Source organism: Suncus etruscus, chromosome 9 (genome assembly GCF_024139225.1).
Source record: "Suncus etruscus isolate mSunEtr1 chromosome 9, mSunEtr1.pri.cur, whole genome shotgun sequence".
Lineage (NCBI taxonomy): Eukaryota > Metazoa > Chordata > Mammalia > Eulipotyphla > Soricidae > Suncus > Suncus etruscus.
The window spans coordinates 16,872,021-16,892,750 of NC_064856.1; the positions used below are offsets into that span (position 1 = coordinate 16,872,021).

Genomic DNA, 20,730 nt, shown 5'->3' on the forward strand with positions numbered 1-20,730 from the left:
TTGTTTTGTTTTTGGATCACATTCAGCAGCACTCAGGGGTTACTCCTGGCTCTATGCTCAGAAATTGCTCCTGGCAGGCTCAGGGGACCATATAGGATGCTGGGATTCGAATCACTGTCCTTCTGCATCTAAGGCTAACGCCCTACTGCTGTGCTATCTCTCCGGACCCAGTTCTCCACTCTTAGTTCAACATGTCCCTCCTTCCTGATTCACAGCAGAGAAACGGGTTCAATAGACTGGAACACAGGCTTTGCATGGAGGATCCCCAGGTTTGATTCCCCAGTAGTACACAGTTACCTAAGTACCACCAAGAGCAAATAAAAAAAAAAAAAAAACTAAGCTGTGAGTATCCCTTGAGCATCAAGAAGTGAAATGAGGAGCCAGAGCAGTGGCACAAGCAGTAAGGTGTTTGCATTGCCTGATCTAGCCTATGATGGACTGTGGTTCAATCTCCCTGCATCCCATATGGTCCCCCAAGCCAGAGGTATTTCTGAGTGCATAGCCAGGTGTAACCCCTGAGCGTCACTGGGTGTGCCCCCCCCAAAAAAAGAATTTAAATGAAAAATGGGCCAGAGCTGTAGCATAGTGGGTAGGGAGCTTGCCTTGCACGCAGCCGACCCAAATTTAATCTCAGCATTCCATATGATTCCCTGAGCCCCCTAGGAGTGATTCCTGAGCACAGAGCCAGGATTAACATGAGCACCACCAGGTATGTCCCAAAACTAAAAAAAAAAGGGGGGGAATAAAAAAATGGAAGGAAGGAAGGAAGAAAAGAAGGTAAGGAAGAAATAAAAAAGGAAAAAAAGAATGAAAAGGAAGGAAGAAAAATGGAAGGAGGAAAGAAAGGAAGAAAGGAAGAGAAGAAAGAAAGGGAGAAAGAAAGAAAGAAAGAAAGAAAGAAAGAAAGAAAGAAAGAAAGAAAGAAAGAAAGAAAGAAAGAAAGAAAGAAAGAAAGAAAGAAAGAAAGAAGGAAGGAAGGAAGGAAGGAAGGAAGGAAGGAAGGAAGGAAGGAAGGAAGGAAGGAAGGAAGGAAGAAGGAAAGAGAGAGAGAGAGAGAGAGAGAGAGAGAGAGAGAGAGAATTGTGCCAACTGGGCCTGTTGCAGTTCCTTTCAGAGAACTGGGATTTGGGCTTCAAGCACTATATTCTTTGGAGGGATCAGTCAATGAAGGCATCTAACTCTCAGAAGTCATGGGGTACCTCTCACACACACAGGGAGCATCTTGCAGAGGGACAGAGGCTGGGCCATGAAACTGCACTCCCAAGAACAGGAGACACTAGCCTACTGTGGGGAAGGACTATTAGCTCTGGACCCCACATTCATCCTTCACGTGCCCCAAGTATCCTGTATTGTTTGCTCCTCAATCTCTGAGGCTCCTGACTACAGTGAAGGCTGCCTGCTAGGTACAGCCCCCTGTTCCTCTGTGACAAAGGAATAGAATACCAAGAATGGGTGCAAGAGGCCCCTCAAATTTGAGTCCTACCTCTGCCATACCCTACCTATAGGCCCTCAAGCAAGCACCTTGGTTGCCCCTCCAGATCTATAGGTAAGGAATAGGGCCACACCTGGTAGTGCTCAGGGACTACTCCTGGCTCTGTGCTCAGAAGCGATCCCTGACATCCAAGGGGGAAGGGGGCCCAAAGTGATGCTGCAATCAAATCTGGCCTCTTCTAAATTACCTTCCACACACTCCAATCATGAGGGCTAACTTGGGCCTGTCCCTCCCCTTACTCCCTGGCTCCCTCACAATCTACCCAATGAACCTGTACCTCCCTTTCAAGCATGAGCCAGGCCCCTTTCTCCAACAGGGCTTACACTTACTCGACCTTTGGGCCCAGGGTTCTCGGGAGGGAATTCCCTTTGGCATCAGTGTCGTAGAGGCTGAATTTCTGTGACTTCCTGGAATTCTGCAGATGCAGGAGTTTCAGAGTGCTGTAGTCCTGCTGTGGGTAGGATTTTATCTGGAAGTTCCTGAATCTCTCATTAGGAGAAGGATCTGCAGAGAGAATATGAACAGAGCTTTTCAGAAATAAGGATTGTGGGGGCCGGAGAGATAGCATGGAGGTAAGGCATTTGCCTTTCATGCAGAAGGACGGTGGTTCGAATCCCAGCATCCCATATGGTCCCCCATGCCTGCCAGGGGCGATTTCTGAGCATAGAGCCAGGAGTAACCCCTGAGCGCTGCGGTTGTGACCACCCCCCCAATAAAAATAAAAAGAAAGGATTGTGCTAGTGATGTGCAATCCTCTCCTGATCAACTGCCTGCCTGAATAATCTGGCACAAACTGGAACAGAAGAAAAACAGACAGAACCAGGAAAACAGGGGTTAAAGCACACACCTTGCATGTGGATGACCTGAGTTTGATCCCCAGCACTTCTATGCATAGCCCCAAGCACTGTGGGGTGGGCCAACGACTCAAGCAAAACAGAGTTGGAATAATATTGAACACTCAGGCCCTTGTACTGGAACATGGAGCCAAGTTACGTAGAAGTCACCAGGAAGTCACCCTAGGGCCCCCAAATTACCATTCAAGAGCCTCCCCTAACCTCAAACAAAAGATAGAAAAGAAAGACACTGTGGCTTCCATGTAGTGGTTCTGGGTGCCAGACCTGAGCCACAGCTTTTACCCCTATTCCACATAGACAAGCATCATTATAAGCCCACAGCCAGAAAATGAAATTTGATTCAAGAGGAAATGAATAGCAAAGGTCCAATGGAACTGTGCAGGAGCTCAGGCACTTGTATCACAATCCTGTGTTCCCAGAATCAAATTTGTTTGACATCACCAAGCAGGATCCAGGCATCTCTGCTGCTCAGGAGTCCCAGCACCATAAGAGTTGTGTTGTGTTCCAGGTGTGTATGAGGAGAGAACATATGGAGACAAGGAGATAGTCAAGGAACTGAAACACATGAAACCTCCAGGGTCAATCTCAGCACTACATGGTCCCCCCAATTACCTCTGGGAGTGACCCCTGAGCCCTGAGTCCCAGGAACAGACCTAAGCACCTAAGTTACCTCAGTAGTAACTCAAAAATGAAAAACAAAAAAGTGTGAGAGTGTGTGTGTGAGCACCAGGAGCACCATGACTAAACTCATATGTGAGCTGCAAGGCCAGGAAGTATAAAGCTCTAGTGACACGTGTATGAGCACTGCAGTGACACACACACACACACACACACACACACACACACACACACACACACACACAGAGTCAACACCTCAATCATGACCTATGTTCTTCGACTGAGCATGCTCACCCTGACAAGTGCATGTGCAAGCACAATGAAAGGAGAAGGAGAACAAGTGTTTAAGGAGCAAAGTTTGGGGATAATTTGTTTATAGTAGTAGAAAATATGCTGCCCAAGGCCAGAGAAAGAACAACCCAAAATGATTAGAGGGATAAATCATCAGATCTCACAGAGGAGCAGAAGTAGTTTTTATTTCCAGTAACTAGAATAACACACAGCACAGAGGCTGGGAGATGGTAGATTGGAGCCCCAAGCATCACCAGGTGTAGCCCTAGGGGCCTCAGGCACTGTTGGCTATGGTTACTGGAGGTCTCTAGACCTTCCAGAATGATCTGGGTGATTTCCAGCATTGAAGGGCAGAAGAATCCTGGAACCTTTTTTCTATTGGTTATTTGGAGGGCACACCTAGCAGTGCTCACAGTTCTTACTCCAGACAGACTTGGGGAACTATATGTGGTGCCAGAGATTGAACCTGTATCTACCACATACAAGGCAAGCACCCTACCTGCTAGATTATCTCCATGAGTTGAGTTTATATACATGTGGCCTCAATTCTAATCTCAGAAGGATTAGCTGTATCTCTAAACAGTGGAAGAGTCAGGTTACAATCTGGATGATCCTCTCAAAGAATCAGTGGCACCAGTTCAGATATAAACTCAGAGGCTGGGGAAATCGGTGGCGGGAAATGAACACTTGTGAAGGGATGGATTTAGGACTCTGTATGACTAAAACTCAACTATCAGCAACTTTTTGTCCTGTTTTGTTTTTTTGGGCCATACCCGGCAATGCTCAAGGGCTACTCCCAGCTTTGTGCTGAGAAATGGCTCCTGGCAGACTTCAGGGACTTTATGGGATGCTGGGGATTGAACCTGGATCTATTCCTGGGTCCACCACTTGCAAGGCAAATGCCCTACCGCTGTGCTATCTCTCTGGCCCCTGTCAAGAGTAATTTCTGAGAGCAGAGCCAGGAGTAACTCCTGAGCACAGTTGGGTGAGTCTCCCTCCCCCCCCCAAAAAAGAAGAAAAACAAAAGACTTGTGAGGGGCACAAGGGTCAAGGGCAGGGAAGTGCTGTGCGGGTAGTGTGAATGGAACAGGGATGTGCTATGTGTGTGTACTTGAATTGTTTGTGTACTATGAATGGTGTGTGAAAAGTGCTCTGTGTACTATGAATGGTGTGAGGGTTGGAGGAAGTGGGACACATCGTCAGCACCTGGGCCATCCCAGAGACCCCACTACCAACGTGTATTTTCAGGAAATGAAAAACATGAAAGAATAGAGGCATGATAAAAGGGGGCGGCGGAGTGCGCCAGACTGAGAAGCTAGGGAGAAAGGGAGTGCCTACCTGACATGTACAGGATCCAGGATTGGCTCTCCAGCATGTGGCCTCCCAACCATCACTTAGGTGTAACCCTGGTGATCTCCAACAGTGGGGAAGTTCCCCCCCCACACACACACACCAAAAAAGAAAAAGAGGGCCAGAGAGATAGCATGGAGGTAAAGCGTTTGCCTTGTATGCAGAAGGACGGTGGTTCGAATACCAGCATCCCATATGGTTCCCCGAGCCTGCCAGAAGCAATTTCTGAGCATAGACCATAGAGAGCTGTCAGGTGTGACCCAAAAACCAAAAAAAAAAAAAAAAAAAAGAAAGAAAAAGAAAGGGAAGGAAAAGGAACATGATAATTAAAAAATAAAATTAGGGGCCGGGCGGTGGCGCTAAAGGTAAGGTGCCTGCCTTGCCTGCGCTAGCCTTGGACGGACCGCGGTTCCATACCCCAGTGTCCCATATGGTCCCCCAAGCCAGGAGTAACTTCTGAGCGCATAGCCAGGAGTAACCCCTGAGCGTTACTGGGTGTGGCCCAAAAACAAACAAAAAAAATAATAATAATAAAATAAAATTAAAGGGGGACCAGAGCAATAGCACAGTGGTAAATCATTTGCCTTGCATGCAGGACAGACCACGGTTCAAATCTCAGCATCCCATATGGTGCCCACTCTGCCAGGAGCGATTTCTGAGCAGAGTCAGGAGTAACTTCTGAACGCCACTAGATGTGACCCCCCCCAAAAAAAAAGATGATGATGATGATGATGATGATAATAATAATAATAATAATAATAATAAATTAATTTAATTAAATTAAAGGAAAAACTGACAATGAATCTAGACGAAGAAGTCCCCCAGGACCCTGAGGCAAGTGATTTGCCTCTTGGCACCTGTTTCCTCGCTAAGGGGGCAATACAGTCAGTCCTCCTAGAAGAGCTATTGTGAGTTCTGTACAATAAACACAAACCAGCCATGTCCAACCCTTGGCTTACAATCAGAAATCAACAGAAAGTTCCTCTGATTCCAATTAGCACCAGCTCTGAGCCTTCGGAGTATGCTCACGACTCACCCAGTCTGGGTATGGGCCAGACCACACTCAGCAGCTACTGAATGTTTATCTACTCACCCCAGGATTCACTTCCTCTGCCGGATGCCAGTGAAGTGTTCTGTCCTGGAGATGCAAGATTCCTCACTATCATTATTTCTGCTTTTCCCTGCTCTGTTGCAATGACTAAGAACTTACATATGGTTGGTAAGGGAACTCACACACTTGGTTTCAGTGCTCCTTGAGGGTTGCATTTTTTTTTCTTTTGGTTTTTGGGCCACACCCGGTAACGCTCAGGGGTTACTCCTGGCTATGTGCTCAGAAGTTGCTCCTGGCTTGGGGGACCATGTGGGACACCGAGGGATCAAACCGCGGTCCGTCCAAGGCTAGCGCAGGCAAGGCAGGCACCTTACCTTTAGCGCCACCGCCCGGCCCGAGGGCTGCATTTTTTAATGGTGGTGCCTTCAGAGGATTGTTGGGATGGACACACATGTACACACTCAGGGTCACACACTCCAGGTCCTGGTGCTTGTTTGGAAGAGGTCTCCATTTTTCAAGTTTGTAGCACTCACATACATTCTATACAGTAGGGGTGGGAAAGCCCTGAGAAGTGCACTTGGTGTGTGTGGATGATACCAGACTACTAAGTTAATAACCTTATGGACTATTTGTGCCATGGAACCATCCCCCAGGTCCCAGGCTATCTTAATTTTTCTTGTCTAGTTTTTATTACAACACTGTGTTTTACCAAGTTCATAGTACAATCATTTAGACATTAAATGTTGAAATACCAGGGGCCAGAGTAATAGTATAGCGGTAGGGCATTTGCCTTGCATGCTGCCAACCCCGGACGAACCTGGATTTGATACCCAGCATCCTCCCCAGAGCCTGCCAGGAGCTATTTCTGAGCACAGAGTCAGGAGTAACCCTGAGCACCATCGGGTGTGGCCCAAAAACCAACCAACCAACAAAACAAAAAAGTTGAAACACCATCTCATCACTTTCTTTTCACCAATGTCCCCAGGTCACCAGTGTGACCTTTTCACCAATGTCCCCAATCTCCCATCGACCCACCTTAGCCTGCCTTCATGCAGGTACAAATTTACTTCATATTATTTGTTATAACACAAAGGCGAATGAAATTATCAAAACTTAGATCAACACAAGTCAATTTGAAATGACTGTTATATCACTCAAAATTGTTATTAAAGTCATCATCTGAGGATTTACTGGGCTGGAGCTAGTACTAGTTGAGCTTCTGTATCACTGTTTAGGCTCATGGAGCTTAGCAGATTTCTATGTAACTTTCCCATCAGATTTCCTGTGATACTCCTGGGCTGACACTACTATAAGACATTGAGGCACTGTGCAGTCACATCTGCTCCAGGCTTTATAGACCTAAAACATATTTGGTGCTTGGAAGTTTAATAAGATTAAGTGTGGAGTGTTGCATTTGTAGTTCATGGGAAAGGCCACAGAGGTATCAGCCTGGACTGGACTACCTGAGAAGTATTATTTTCTTTTGGAGCTAGCCATCCTGAATTTTTATTTATCTTTTTGTGATGCTAGGAATCAAGCTCAGACCCTCAAATCCTTTTTTTTTTTTTTTTTTTTGTGGTTTTTGGGTCATACCCAGCTGCTCTCAGGGGTTACTCCTGGCAGCTCGGAGGACCATATGGGATCCCAGGATTTGAACCACAGACCGTCCTAGATCGGCTGTGTGCAAGGCAAACGTTCCACCCCTGTGCTATCTGTCCAGACTCTATGATCCTCAAATCTTTTGTTGTTTTTGTTTTTGGGCCACACACGGCGGTGCTCAGGGGTTACTCCTGGCTGTCTCCTCAGAAATAGCTCCTGGCAGGCACGGGGGACCATATGGGACACCGGGATTCGAACCAACCACCTTAGGTCCTGGATCTGCTGCTTGCAAGGCAAACACCGCTGTACTATCTCTCCGGGCCCTGACCCTCAAATCTTAAAGGTTGCACTCTGCTGCAGAGCTACTATATCCCCTCAAAAACTCTCAGTTATGTCCAATCACAATGTTCTACTAACAATCACTGACATCTCCACTTTAAGATTTCTCCACCTTACATTACGAAGAGACACCAGTTCTGTCTAAACTGTTGACTTTTTTTTTTTTAATCTGTTTCCAGGGGCCGGGCGGTGGCGCTAAAGGTAAGGTGCCTGCCTTGCCTGCGCTAGCCTCGGACTGACCGCGGTTCGATCCCCCGGCGTCCCATATGGTCCCCCAAGCCAGGAGCGACTTCTGAGCGCATAGCCAGGAGTAACCCCTGAGCGTCACCGGGTGTGGCCCAAAAACCAAAAAAAAAAAAAAAAAAAAAAAAAAAAAAAAAAATCTGTTTCCAGCCTCTACATCCAAACCGCAATTGGTGGTGGCCACATAGTCTGGCTCTCCAACCTATTCATCACTACAACCCCCAGAAAAAAACAATTCTCCAGGAGCTGAGCAGTGGCAGTAGCTTTGTGTTCATTTTGTTCAGTAGTGTGGCCAGCAGTGCCAAGAGGTGAGGGATACCCGGGACTTTCAGGCTAGGTATTAGTAGTAAATGAAGTTAGGTGTAAAATGTAGTTTATTCCCACCTGGTGAAGGGGGGGGGGTATTCTGTTTATAACTGAAACCCAACTACAATTATGCTTGTAATCATGGTGCTTAAAGATTTTATATATTTATATAAAAAAGTAGTTTGTTTTTCATTTACGGTGGGTTTCACAAGATATACATATCTATCATCTATCTATCTATCATCTATCTATCTATCTATCTATCTATCTATCTATCTATCTATCTATCTATCTATCTATCTATCTATCTATCTATCTATCTACTCAAAGCAAGGAAGATCAGCACGTTCTCAATGAAGAGGGAAAAAAAATAACCTTGGTAGGATATCTTGGGGGATGGTCCCAGTGGCTAGCATGAGAAGCATATTTATCATCTGGGGAAGGAATGTTTAGTCTCAGATCTCAGCGCAGCTGGGCAGAAGAGAGGGAGGAGGGGAAAGGGAGGTTCAAGAAAGCCAGAGGCACCCGCAGGCCACAGGCGGGGAGGCGGCGATGGGGCGGAGTCCTCCAAGCGGAAGCCGAGCTGAACACCAGGAGGCGCCTGGAGGCTCTGCAGCAGGAAGGCAGCGGTCCCGAGTGCGCCCCGTGAGGCCTGTCTAGCCCTCGCTTCCCAAGACTCTATGGGCTGAGAAGTGGCCCTCGGAGGCCGCAGCTGGCTTACCCACGAAGTGCGCCTTCAGAGATTGGCCGTCCATCAGGTGCAACTGCTCCCAGACCCACTTGTAATAGGAGAGCGAGCTCGAGAGTTCCACCAGCCGCAGCACTTCACAGGTGCCCTGCACTCAGCAGCACAAAGGAAGAGTGAGCGCCCAGGGGTCCCGCACAGACATTCCTGGTCCTAGCCCATTTTTTTTTTTTACCTTTGCTGAATACCAGTGACTTTCAGGTTCTTTTTAATGAAGCTTTATATGTTCATTTAAAAACTCTACTGGGCGGGGGGGGGGGGGCGGAGAGATAGCATGGAGGTTACTAAGGCAAGTTTGCCTTGCATGCAGAAGGACGGTGGTTCGAATCCCGGCATCCCATAGGGTCTCCCGAGCCAGCCAGGAGCAACCCTGAGTGCTGCTGGGTGTGACCCATAAACAAAACAAACAAACAAAAAACTCTACTAGGGCTAGAGAATAGCACAGCAGGTAGACCATACCCCATCGCGCTCAGGGGTTACTCCTGGCTCTGCGCTCAGAAACTACGCCTGGCAGGCTTGGGGAATCATATGGGATGCCAAGAATAGAACCCTAGGGGCCCGAGAGATAGCATGGAGGTAAGGCGTTTACCTTTCATGCAGGAGGTTATCGGTTTGAATCCCAATGTCCCATATGGTCCCCCGTGCCTGCCAGGAGCAATTTCTGAGCGTGGAGCCAGGAATAACCCCTGAGCACTGCCAGGTGTGACCCAAAAACCACACACACACACACACACACACACACACACACAGAGTAGAACCCGAGTTGGCTTCAGACCAGGCAAATGCCCTACCCACTGTGCAGTCGTCCCAGAGCCCCCATTTTTACCTTTAGTTTAAGTTGACATGATAATAGTAGTAAGTTTTGAATCTATATATTTGGGAGACAATTACAGGTTTCTGTTTCTTATATCAGCTTTGTATAGCTTTCCCTCTGATTCTATTTTTATTATTTTTGGATCATACCCATAGGTGCTCAGGTTTTTCCTGGCTCTGCACTCAGGAATTATGCCTGGCAAGCTTGGGGGAGGGAGACATATGGGATGCCAGGGATCAAACTAAGGTGAGTGTCCTACCACTTCCCCTAAGATTTTAACACATTTATGTAGGTAGAGTTGATATGGTCTCTCTTTTTTAAAAGTTTGGTAGGATTTATCAGTAAAAGACAAGGATGAAAATCTATGCTCTCTCTGTGGGGAAGTAATTTACTGTGAATTCAATTTCTCTAGTACATATCAGGTTGCTAGGTTTCCTTTCTTTTGAGAGGGATGAGGGAAGTTTGAACACACCTAGCAGTGTTCAGGGGTTACTCCTTTTGCCCTGAATGAGGTTATTTTGGTAGTTCTCCAGATCATGGTTCCAAGCCAAGACTTCCACATGCAAAGTATTTGTGGCAATATTCTGAGTTATCTCCCCATCTCAGGTTATCTATTTGTTTTAAAATACAGTTTGGCAGTTTCAATTTGTGTCTTTCCAAAAAATAGTTTATTTCATATAGGTTTTCTAATTTATTTTGATAAAGGATGTTTTTTTTTTCTTTTGGGTCACACCCGGCAGCACTCAGAGGTTACTCCTGGCAGGCTCGGGGGACCATATGGAATGCTGGGATTTGAACCACCACCGTCCTTCTGCATGCAAGGCAAACACCCTACCTCCATGCTATCTTTCCGGCCCCATGTTCTTTTTTTTTGGATTTGGACCATAGAAATCGCTCCTGGTTTGGGGGACTATATGGGACATCGGGGGATTAAACTATGGTCCATCCTAGGTCAGACATGTGCCTCGCTGCACCACCATTCCGGCCCCTGATAAAGGATTTTTTAAATAAAAATTAAATAAAAATTTAGCCTTTTGGGGGGCCGGAGAGATGGCATGGAGGTAGAACGTTTGCCTTGCATGAAGAAGGACAAACAAAAAGATGGTTAGAATCCCGGCATTCCATATGGTCCCCTGAGTCTGCCAGGAGCAATTTTTGAGCGTAGAGCCAGGAGTAGCCCCTGAGCGCTGCCGAGTGTGACCCAAAGGGGAAAAAATTAGCCTTTTTGGGGTCCGGAGAGATAGCACAGTGGCATTGCCTTGCAAGTGGCCGACCCAGGACCAATGGTGGTTCCAATCCCAGCATCCCAAGAGCGATTTCTGAGCAGAGAGCCAGGAGTAACTCCTGAGCACCGCCAGGTTTTTTCCCAAAAAGTAAAACTTTTTTTAGCCTTTTTATACATAATTCTGATTTTTAGAACAGCAAAAAAATTCCCAGTTTGAAATATACACACACAAACATACACACAACCCTTTCCCTAACCTTTGCAGAGGGAGTAGCAATGGGCAGGCCTGGCTAATGGGAGAGAAGCGGAAGAGGAATGGGAGTCAGGCTGGACCTCCCCCTCCCTTCAGTCAGACCACAGCCGAGATGCCTGGGGAGACCAGGCCTGCCATAGATATGGGTAATGAGGGAGAAGCTAGAAGCCAGCAAGAAGCAGGTGTCTGAGTTCTTCAAGGCTTCTCTTCTAAGACAGCTCTTTTTTTTTTTTTTTTTTTTTTTTTTTTGGTTTTTGGGCCACACCCGGCGGTGCTCAGGGGTTACTCCTGGCTATCTGCTCAGAAATAGCTCCTGGCAGGCACAGGGGACCATGTGGGACACCAGGATTCGAATCAACCACCTTAGGTCCTGGATCGCTACTTGCAAGGCAAACACCACTGTGCTAACTCTCTGGCCCCTTTAATTGATAATCTTATCCATACATCTCCTGCCAACGGTGGTCAGTAAGGCAGTGCCCAGTTACCAATGATGTTCCCCCAGGCCCAGAGAGGAATTGTAGTTTTCCATCCTTTGAATTAAACATGAGTCTCCTTCTTGGGCTAGTTTCCTTGGCAAAATGATCTGTGATAAACTGGGTAGAAGCTTTAAAAGCCAGTACTTGATCTCAATCTTGTCTTCCCTGTCCTATTGATCATGCTTGGGGCAGGACAGTCTCCAGAGAGTTGGGTCTCTGGGGTGCCTTTAGAGAAAGATCCCTTCCCTGATTAAGCAAGTGAGAAGGAGAAATAAATCTTGAGATGTGAAAATGCTAACTTCAACCAAGAGACCAGCCTTAGTATTCTATTTGGTTCTGTCCTTGGGATTAATTTCTTTTAACTTTATTTATTTATTTATGTTATTTATTGGTTTTTGGGCCACATCCAGCAGCACTCAGGGGTTCCTCCTGGCTCTGTACTCAGAAATCGCTCCTGGCAGGCTCAGGGGACCATATGGGAACCCGGGTTCCATCAAGGGTTGGCCGCGTGCAAGGCAAATGCCCTACTACTATGCTATCTCTCTGGACCCGGGATTATTCCTTTTTTTTGGGGGGGGGGTCACACCCAGCGGTGCTTAAGGGTTACTCCTGGCTCTGTGCTCAGAAATAGCTCCTGGAAGGCACAGGGGACCATATGGGATGCCGGGATTTAAACTGAAGTAGGTTCTGGGTTGGCTGCTTGCAAGGCAAATGCCCTATCACTGTGCTCTCTCTCCGGGATTATTTCTTAATGGTAGATATGTCTTAAATTTTGGAGCATCATCAAACGATCCTCCAATGCCAATTTATCCTTTCTCTGACAGTGCCTGCAAAGTTCCCATAAAAAAGCTTCATGTGATGCTGACAACTGTGTCTGAACAAGCCTTTTCCTCTGTACTAATCTAACTAGTGGAATGTTTGTTTTTTCTTTTCATATCTTAGAAGATCTTAACTCCTTTGGAGCTGGAAAGATAGTATAGCATGTAAGATACTTGCCTTGCATCCTAGCTGACACAGGTTTGATCCCCAGCACCCTACATGGTCCCCTGAGACCTGCAGAGGCAGGCATAAGTCCTGGATATCACTAGGTTTAGCCTCAAAACCCAAAACATAAAACAAGAGACCATATCCTTTTTGTTTTGTTTGGGAATTTATCCCCTGTGGTATTTGTGGCTGTTTCTGGATCATTGCTCAGGAGGTTGCTCTTGGTGGTGCTCAGGGCAAGATACAGGATGCCAAGGATTGAACCCCAGTTTACTGTGTGCGAGGCAAGTACCCTACCTGCTATGCTATCACTCCCAAAATCTTACCCTTATTTTTTTAACCTTACCCTTTCTTATGAAAACCTGATAAAGCTTAAGGTTCAAGATTGATGATTGTTGAAGAGGAACAACAATGGACTACACATTTAATAATCTGGGCCAGAGAGATAGCACAGCGGTAGGGCATGTGCCTTGCACGTAGCAGACCCAGGATGAACTGTGGTTCGAATCCTACCATACCACATGGTTCACCTGAGCTTCCCAGGAGCGATTTCTGAGCGCAGAGTCAGGAGTAACCCCTGAGCGCCACCGGGTGTGACCCAAAAACCAAAAAAATGAATAATAATAATCCCTTATTATAAGCGGTGACTTATGCATTGACAAGTACATATCAACCCAGGAACTGCAGGTGCTACAGAAATCCTCTTGAAGACTCTTCTTTAATTTCATCTATTGATGTAAAGAAAACGACTTCACTACATGTTCCCAAATCATAAACTATTCAAAATGCCACTGATGACGTTCTCCTTATCAGCAAGAATCCAACTCCCATCTTTCCAAGGTCTCAGACATGCAGGTACCCTCTACTGCTTTTGCCCTCTAGTGGCAATGTGGGTGAAATGCCAGTGTCTAGAGAGCCTGGTCTGCAGGGGGTGAACATCAGTGGGACTCAAAATGAGAAAAAAAGAGCAGTTAGAGGTGACCGGGGCTCTTCAGTTCTGTCCAGAGTGGCTGCACCATGGTTGCCTGATTTCCTAAATATTCAACTGGCAAACAACAGTTTTTTGTTTGTTTGGAGTGGTTCCTGGGAGCAACTTCGGGGCTCAACGGGGCTTGATACTTCTGGGTTGTGCTATGGGGCCACTCCCAGCGGTGTTCAGGGAACCATGTAGTGCAGGAAATCAAACCTGGGCCTCCTGCATCAAAGCAGGCACTCAAGGTAGCTTGCTCTCTTTGGCCCAGGAAACCGACTTTAATTTTTGTTTTGTTTTGTTTGGAGCTATACCAAGCAGTGCTCAGAAGTCTTGAGGGACTCGATGGGATGTCAGAGATGAAATCTGGATAGGCTGTGTGTAAAGCAAGCAGGGTGCCTGCTGTACTGCCCAAACTGGCAGAGAAAGCAGCTCTAAGGAAGAAATAGAATTGAAAATGGTTGTACCCTCATTCCTCTTCTAGTAGCTCTCCATGCTATCTCCCCTCACATGACCCTCTCCAAATTCTTCAGACCTGACTTTGCACTGGGACCTCAAGATTAAAATATTTTCCTTTCCTGGAAGAGAAGCTAGATTTTCCAAACTCCCATGGGCTAAGACCTTCCCAAGACCACACATACCTGGGTAGGTGAGGTTTGTGGATGGCAGCCTGACACCCTGCCTCGAAGCATGGCCAGAAACTGGCTTTCTGACCTTGGCAGAAGCCGCAGCATTTCAACCTTCACTGTACCCAGTGTAGGATTGTTTCTTCTGACACGGGCATAGCAACACCATCCTCACTAGCCCTAATAGGTGCTAGCCATTTACCAGCCTGCAGCAAACCCATTTCTGCATGTATTAGTGAGGCTACTCTCTTCCCAGGATGAAACTTAGAAACTAAGGCTGTGATAAGAATATGAAAGAGAGCTGGAGAGATAGCATGGAGGCAGGGCATTTGTTTTCCTTGCATGCAGAAGGACAGTGGTCCAAATCCTGGCATCCCATATGGTCCCCCAAGCCTGCCAGGAGCAATTTCTGAGCATAGAGCCAGGAGTAACTCCTGAGTGCAGTCAGGTGTAACCCAAAAACAAACAAACAAATATGAAAGAATGGGAGTCCCAGAGCATGTGGCAAACCCAAGTTCTATCCTGACATTCCATATGGTCTTCAGAGAATACCAGGAGTGATTCCTGAGTCCAGAGCCAGAAGTAAACTCTGAGTATCACCAGTTGTAGCCCAAAAACAAACAAACAAACCAAAGCAAACAAAATCAAGAATATGAAATTCTACAGTGCTTGTTCAATCTCTAACACCCATATAGTCCCCTCAGTATCTCCAGGAGGGATCTCTGAGCCAGGAGTAAGGCCTGAGCACAACTAGATGTATAGCCAGGAGTAACCCCTGAGCATCACTGGGTGTGGCCCAAACCGCCCCCCCCAAAAAAAAAAACCACCAAAAAAATTAAATAAACATGTATTTGAGCCCTGTTTCTAATACTAAAGTGATAAAGTGATTTATATATGTATATATATTTTTTGTTTGTTTTGTTTTTGTTTTTGGGTCACACCCGGCAGTGCTCAGGGCTTATTCCTGGCTTTATACTCAGAAATCGCTCAGGCATGGGGCTGGAGAGATAGCATGGAGGTAAGGCGTTTGCCTTCCATGCAGAAGGACAGTGGTTCAAATCCCGGCATCCCATATGGTCTCCCAAGCCTGCCAGGGGTGATTTTTTTTTTTTTACCACACCCGGCAGTGCTCAGGGGTTACTCCTGGCTATGTGCTCAGAAATAGCTCCTCGCAGACACTGGGGGGGGGGGCGGGGGACCATATGGGACACCGGGATTCATTCGAACAAACCACCTTTGGTCATGGATCAAAAGCAAACGCCGCTGTGCTATCTCTCCGGGCCCAGAGGGGCAATTTCTGATCATAAAGCCAGGAGTGACCCTGAGTGCTGCTGGGTGTGATCCAAAAACCAAAAAAAAAAAAAAAAAAAAAAAGTGATTTATTTTCATATTCATAGCAACCCTCCGAGGGACCAGACCCAAGTATGTCTCTTGCCTTTCATAACTGGGCTACAGAAGCTCTCAAGAAAGGAAAGCTAGTCATAAGACATCACTAGTGGCTCTTCCCAAGTCACCCTCACCTCTCACCTTGCAGACGAACACAATCGAGGCTGCTTCTATAAAGTCTCTTGAGATCAGCTGCCCATAGGAGAACTTTTCCAGCTTCCCCAAAGTGACAAGCTGCCAAAGCTTCTCATCAGACCACGACTGAAACAGCTCCAAGTTCCTACAGGTAAAATCTGTTAGAGTCCAAAGGGCTGAGCACATTTGCTTATTCACTCAGGAACCACCCCCAACAGAGAGTCAGGAGTAGCTCCCTGCACCACCAGGATGATCCCTCCAAAAAACAAATAACTCTCTGCCCTCCACCACAGGAGGTGTCAGCTGCCAGACACTGCAGAAAGAAAGTGTGAAAGTTTTCCACGTGCTCTCCCATTTTTAAAATAATTTTAAATTTTTTTTTTTTTGGGGGGGTCACACCCGGCAGTGCTCTGGGGTTATTTCTGGCTCCAGGCTCAGAAATTGCTCCTGGCAGGCACGGGGGATCATATGGGATGCCGGGATTCGAACCGATGACCTCCTGCATGAAAGGCAAACGCCTTGGGGCCGGGAAGGTGGCGCTAGAGGTAAGGTGTCTGCCTTACAAGTGCTAGCCAAGGAACGGACCGCGGTTCGATCCCCCGGCGTCCCATATGGTCCCCCCAAGCCAGGGGCGATTTCTGAGCACATAGCCAGGAGTAATCCCTGAGCGTCAAACGGGTGTGGCCCAAAAACCAAAAAAAAAAAAAAAAAACAAAAGAAAGGCAAACGCCTTACCTCCATGCTATCTCTCCGGCCCCAATAATTTTAAATTTTTAAATAATAATTTAATTTTTAAATTAAATTAAATTAAATAATTTTAAAATAATTAGTTTCAAAGTTTTTCATGGTTGAGTTTCAGTCATAAGTTGTCCAACACCCATCCCTTCACCAGTACAACTTCCTGATGCCAATGTCTCCAGTTTCCTTCCTGCCTTTATATATAAAGAGTATATATCCCTTTATACCCCGCCACCTGCCTCTATGCCAGATATTTTTCTTCTCTATCTTTCTCTCTCTCTCTTCTTTTCTCTCCTTTACTTTTGTCCTTTTAAACACGATGGTTTGCAGTATCATTACTGAAGGGATATTGTGCATCATTGTCCAGAATAATCGTTTCCAACTATCATCGACATAGTGGTTCCTTCTCTAACTACATTATATGCTCTTTGCACCAAACTTTCTTCCTGGCCCTCATTTCTATTATTTTGGGTATTTTTTTACCATACTATTGTTATTTTATTTATACTTATTTTAAAAAAAAATTTAATTGAATCATCAGAGAGATAAAAAGTTGTTCCCCCAGGGGCCGGGCGGTGGCGCTGGAGGTAAGGTGCCTGCCTTGCCTGCGCTAGCCTAGGACGGACCGTGGTTCGATCCCCCGGCGTCCCATATGGTCCCCCAAGCCAGGAGCGACTTCTGAGCGCATAGCCAGGAGTAACCCCTGAGCGTCACAGGGTGTGGCCCAAAAAAAAAAAAAGTTGTTCCTGATTTTCAGTCATACAATGTCCAATACCCATCTATAGCACATTAAACGCATATCCCATTTAAACACAGTTTTCCCTAATTCCTTGAACACAGAAGCACACACCCATTTAAACAGTTTTCCCTAATTTCTTGAACACAGAAGCACACACCCTTTTTTTTCTTTTCTGTTTTGTTTGTTTGTTTGTTTGTTTTTGGGTCACACCCAGCAGCACTCAGGGGTTACTTCTGGCTCTATGCTCAGAAGTCACTCCTGACAGGCTCAGGGGAACCATATGGGACACCAGGATTCGAACTGGGGTCCGTCCAGTATTGGCCATGTGCACAGCAAACGCCTTACTGCTGTGCTATCACTCCAGCACACCCTGTTTTAATTCCCTTTCATACCCTACCTGACTAGCTGACACAGAGTTCACATGCTTATTTCCCCTAAAATAAATATTCCTTTTCCACCTAGCATACTTAATCTCCTGAAGTGGCTCACAATGAATGCGATCATTCTATGTCTATCCCTCTCCCTCTGACTCATTTTGCTTAACATAATACTCTCCATATCCATCCATGTATAAAATATTTCATGACTTAATTTTTCCTCACAGTGTAATAGTATTTTATTGCGAAGATGTAGCATAGTTTCCTTAGTCACTCATTTGTTCTCAGGCACTTGGGTTGTTTCCAAATTCTGGCTTTTGTGAATAGTGCTGCAATGAACATCGGAGTGAAGATGCCTTTTCCACATTGTGTTTTGAGTCCTTAGGTATCTTCCCAGAAGTGGTATTGATGGATCATATGGGAGCTCAATTTCTAGTTTTTGAGGATTTCCCATGTTGTTTTCCAAAAAAGGCTGGACCAGACTACATTCCCACCAGCAGTGAATGAGGGTCCCTTTCTCTCTGCATCCATACCAGCACTGATTGTTCTTATTCTTTTTGATGTGTGCCAGTCTTTGTGGTGTGGGATATCTCGTTGTTGTTTTAATTTGCATCTCCCTTATTATTAATGTGGAGCATTTTTTTCATGTACATTCTAGTCATCTATATTTCTCCTTTGAGAAAGTTTCTGTTCATCTCTTCTCCCAATTTTTGATGAGGTTAGATATTTTTCTTGTTAAGTTCTACAAGTGCCTTATGTATCTCAGATATTAACTCCTTATCAGATTGGTATTGGGTGACTATTTTTAACCAATCTGTGGTTAATCTTTGTATCCTGGTCACCATTTTCTTTTAAAGAGGCTTCTTAGTTTAATGTAATCCCACTTTCTTATATTTGTTTCCATTTGCTTGGTCAGTGGTGTCTCATCATTAAAGATGCCATTCGCTTCAATGTCACGGAGTGTTCTGCCTACATTTTCCTCTATGTACCTCTTGTTTTTGGGTCTAATATCAAGGTCTTTAACCCATTTTTTTTTTTTTTTTTGGTTTTTGGGTCATGCCCGGCTGTGCTCAGGGGTTACTCCTGGCTCTATGCTCAGAAATTGTTCCTGGCAGGCTCGGGGGACCATATGAAATGCTGAGATTTGAACCACCATCCTTCTGCATGCGAGGCAAATTGCCTACGTCTGTGCTATCTCTCTGGCCCTTTAATCCATTTTCATTTGACTTTTGTGCGTGGTGTTAAGAGATCTGAGTTCGGGCCCGGAGAGATAGCACAGCGGCGTTTGCCTTGCAAGCAGCCGATCCAGGACCTAAGGTGGTTGGTTCGAATCCCGGTGTCCCATATGGTCCCCCGTGCCTGCCAGGAGCTATTTCTGAGCAGACAGCCAGGAGTAACCCCTGAGCACCGCCGGGTGTGGCCCAAAAACCAAAAAAAAAAAAAAGAGATCTGAGTTCGGGGCCAGAGAGATAGCATGGAGGTAAGGTGTTTGCCTTTCATGCAGGAGGTCATCGGTTCAAATCCTGGCATCCCATATGGTCCCCCGTGCCTGCCAGGAGCAATTTCTGAGTCTGGAGCCAGGAATAACCCCTGAGCACTGCCGGGTGTGACCCAAAAACCACAAAAAAAAAAAAAAAAAAAAGAGAGAGAGATCTGAGTTCAACTTTTGGCATGTAGAAAATCAGTTATCGCAACTCCACTTGTTGAAGAGACTTTCCTTGCTCCACTTCCATAGTTTTTTCTCCTTTTTCAAAGATTAGTTGATCAAATAGCTTCTCTCACTCCTGCCTATGTCCTCTTCAGCAGGGCCTCTCTATGCTGCTCCCCAAATACCCCACTGTCCAGGTCTGCACCTATGCCGCTTTCACTTCTGCTCCACTCCCCCTGCCCCCAGTCTTCCATACTGGGGCTAAAGAAGTGATTCCTATTCTGAAGAACATCCTAAGTCATTGGCCAACACCCCTTATACCTGCAGGAAATATAGCTCCAAGGGCAGCCCAGGACCACCCCAGGGTACACTGAGCAGACACCACTTATCTCATTTGGGAGATGAAACAGGAGGTATGAGAAAGGGAAAAGGAGCCCCAAGAGTCACTGACACACACACACACACACACACACACACACACACACACACACACCTGGCAGCACTTTTAGGCCTTTTCTAGGGCAGCACCTTCTGAACTTGACATCCCTTCTTTCTCATTTAGAATAAAACACCCTTATGTTCTGATCTTTGTCCATGGATACGAAGCAAGAAAGCAGCTGCCAGTGGTGGAGAGTGTGTGTGTGTGGGGTGGTGATTCCTCTATACTGGGACTCAGGTAGGGGAGGGAGGATACAGTGCAGACTCTGGCAATGCCACCACTCTGGGCCTGCACCCCCCATATACACCAGGGATAGTGCGAGAAAAGCACCAGACGTTGGCTGTGAGATTAGCTTTAGCACAGTACCAAGGGCCCAGCATTGTGCGAGGCCTACAGGTGGTGAGAACATGTGAGCTAGTATTAGTCCCTGGGGGGAAGAAACAAACCTGGGGGCAAGTAGAAGACAGAGGAATGAGGGATGGGGAGAGGACAAGGAAGAGATGGCCAGGTAGTGAGAACAGGACCTGGTGTTCCAGCGACTGCAGCAAAGTCAGGCAACACACACACACACACACACACACACACACACACACATATATACACACACACACGGAAGAGATGGCCAGGTAGTGAGAACAGGACCTGGTGTTCCAGCACACACACACACACACACACACACACACACACGGAAGAGATGGCCAGATAGTAAGAACAGGACCTGGTGTTCCAGCACACACACACACACACACACACACACACACACACACACACACACACACACGGAAGAGATGGCCAGGTAGTGAGAACAGGACCTGGTGTTCCAGCACACACACACACACACACACACACACACACACACACACACACACACACGGAAGAGATGGCCAGATAGTAAGAACAGGACCTGGTGTTCCAGCACACACACACACACACACACACACACACACACACACACACACACACACACGGAAGAGATGGCCAGGTAGTGAGAACAGGACCTGGTGTTCCAGCGACTGCAGCAAAGTCAGGCAA

At 46.4% G+C, this 20,730-nt stretch overlaps 1 protein-coding gene across 1 annotated transcript in view; it reads right to left on the reverse strand.

Annotated features, from left to right (window-relative positions):
• The window catches only part of CNBD2 (cyclic nucleotide binding domain containing 2), a 56,133-nt gene that overhangs the window by 13,225 nt on the left and 22,178 nt on the right, over positions 1-20,730 (reverse strand). The window contains exons 7-9 of the mRNA XM_049779459.1: positions 15,764-15,902; positions 8,865-8,979; positions 1,822-1,996 (exon numbers count right to left, since the gene is read on the reverse strand). Of these exons, the coding sequence (XP_049635416.1) occupies positions 1,822-1,996; positions 8,865-8,979; positions 15,764-15,902 (429 nt within the window). The remainder of the gene's footprint in view (positions 1-1,821; positions 1,997-8,864; positions 8,980-15,763; positions 15,903-20,730) is intronic.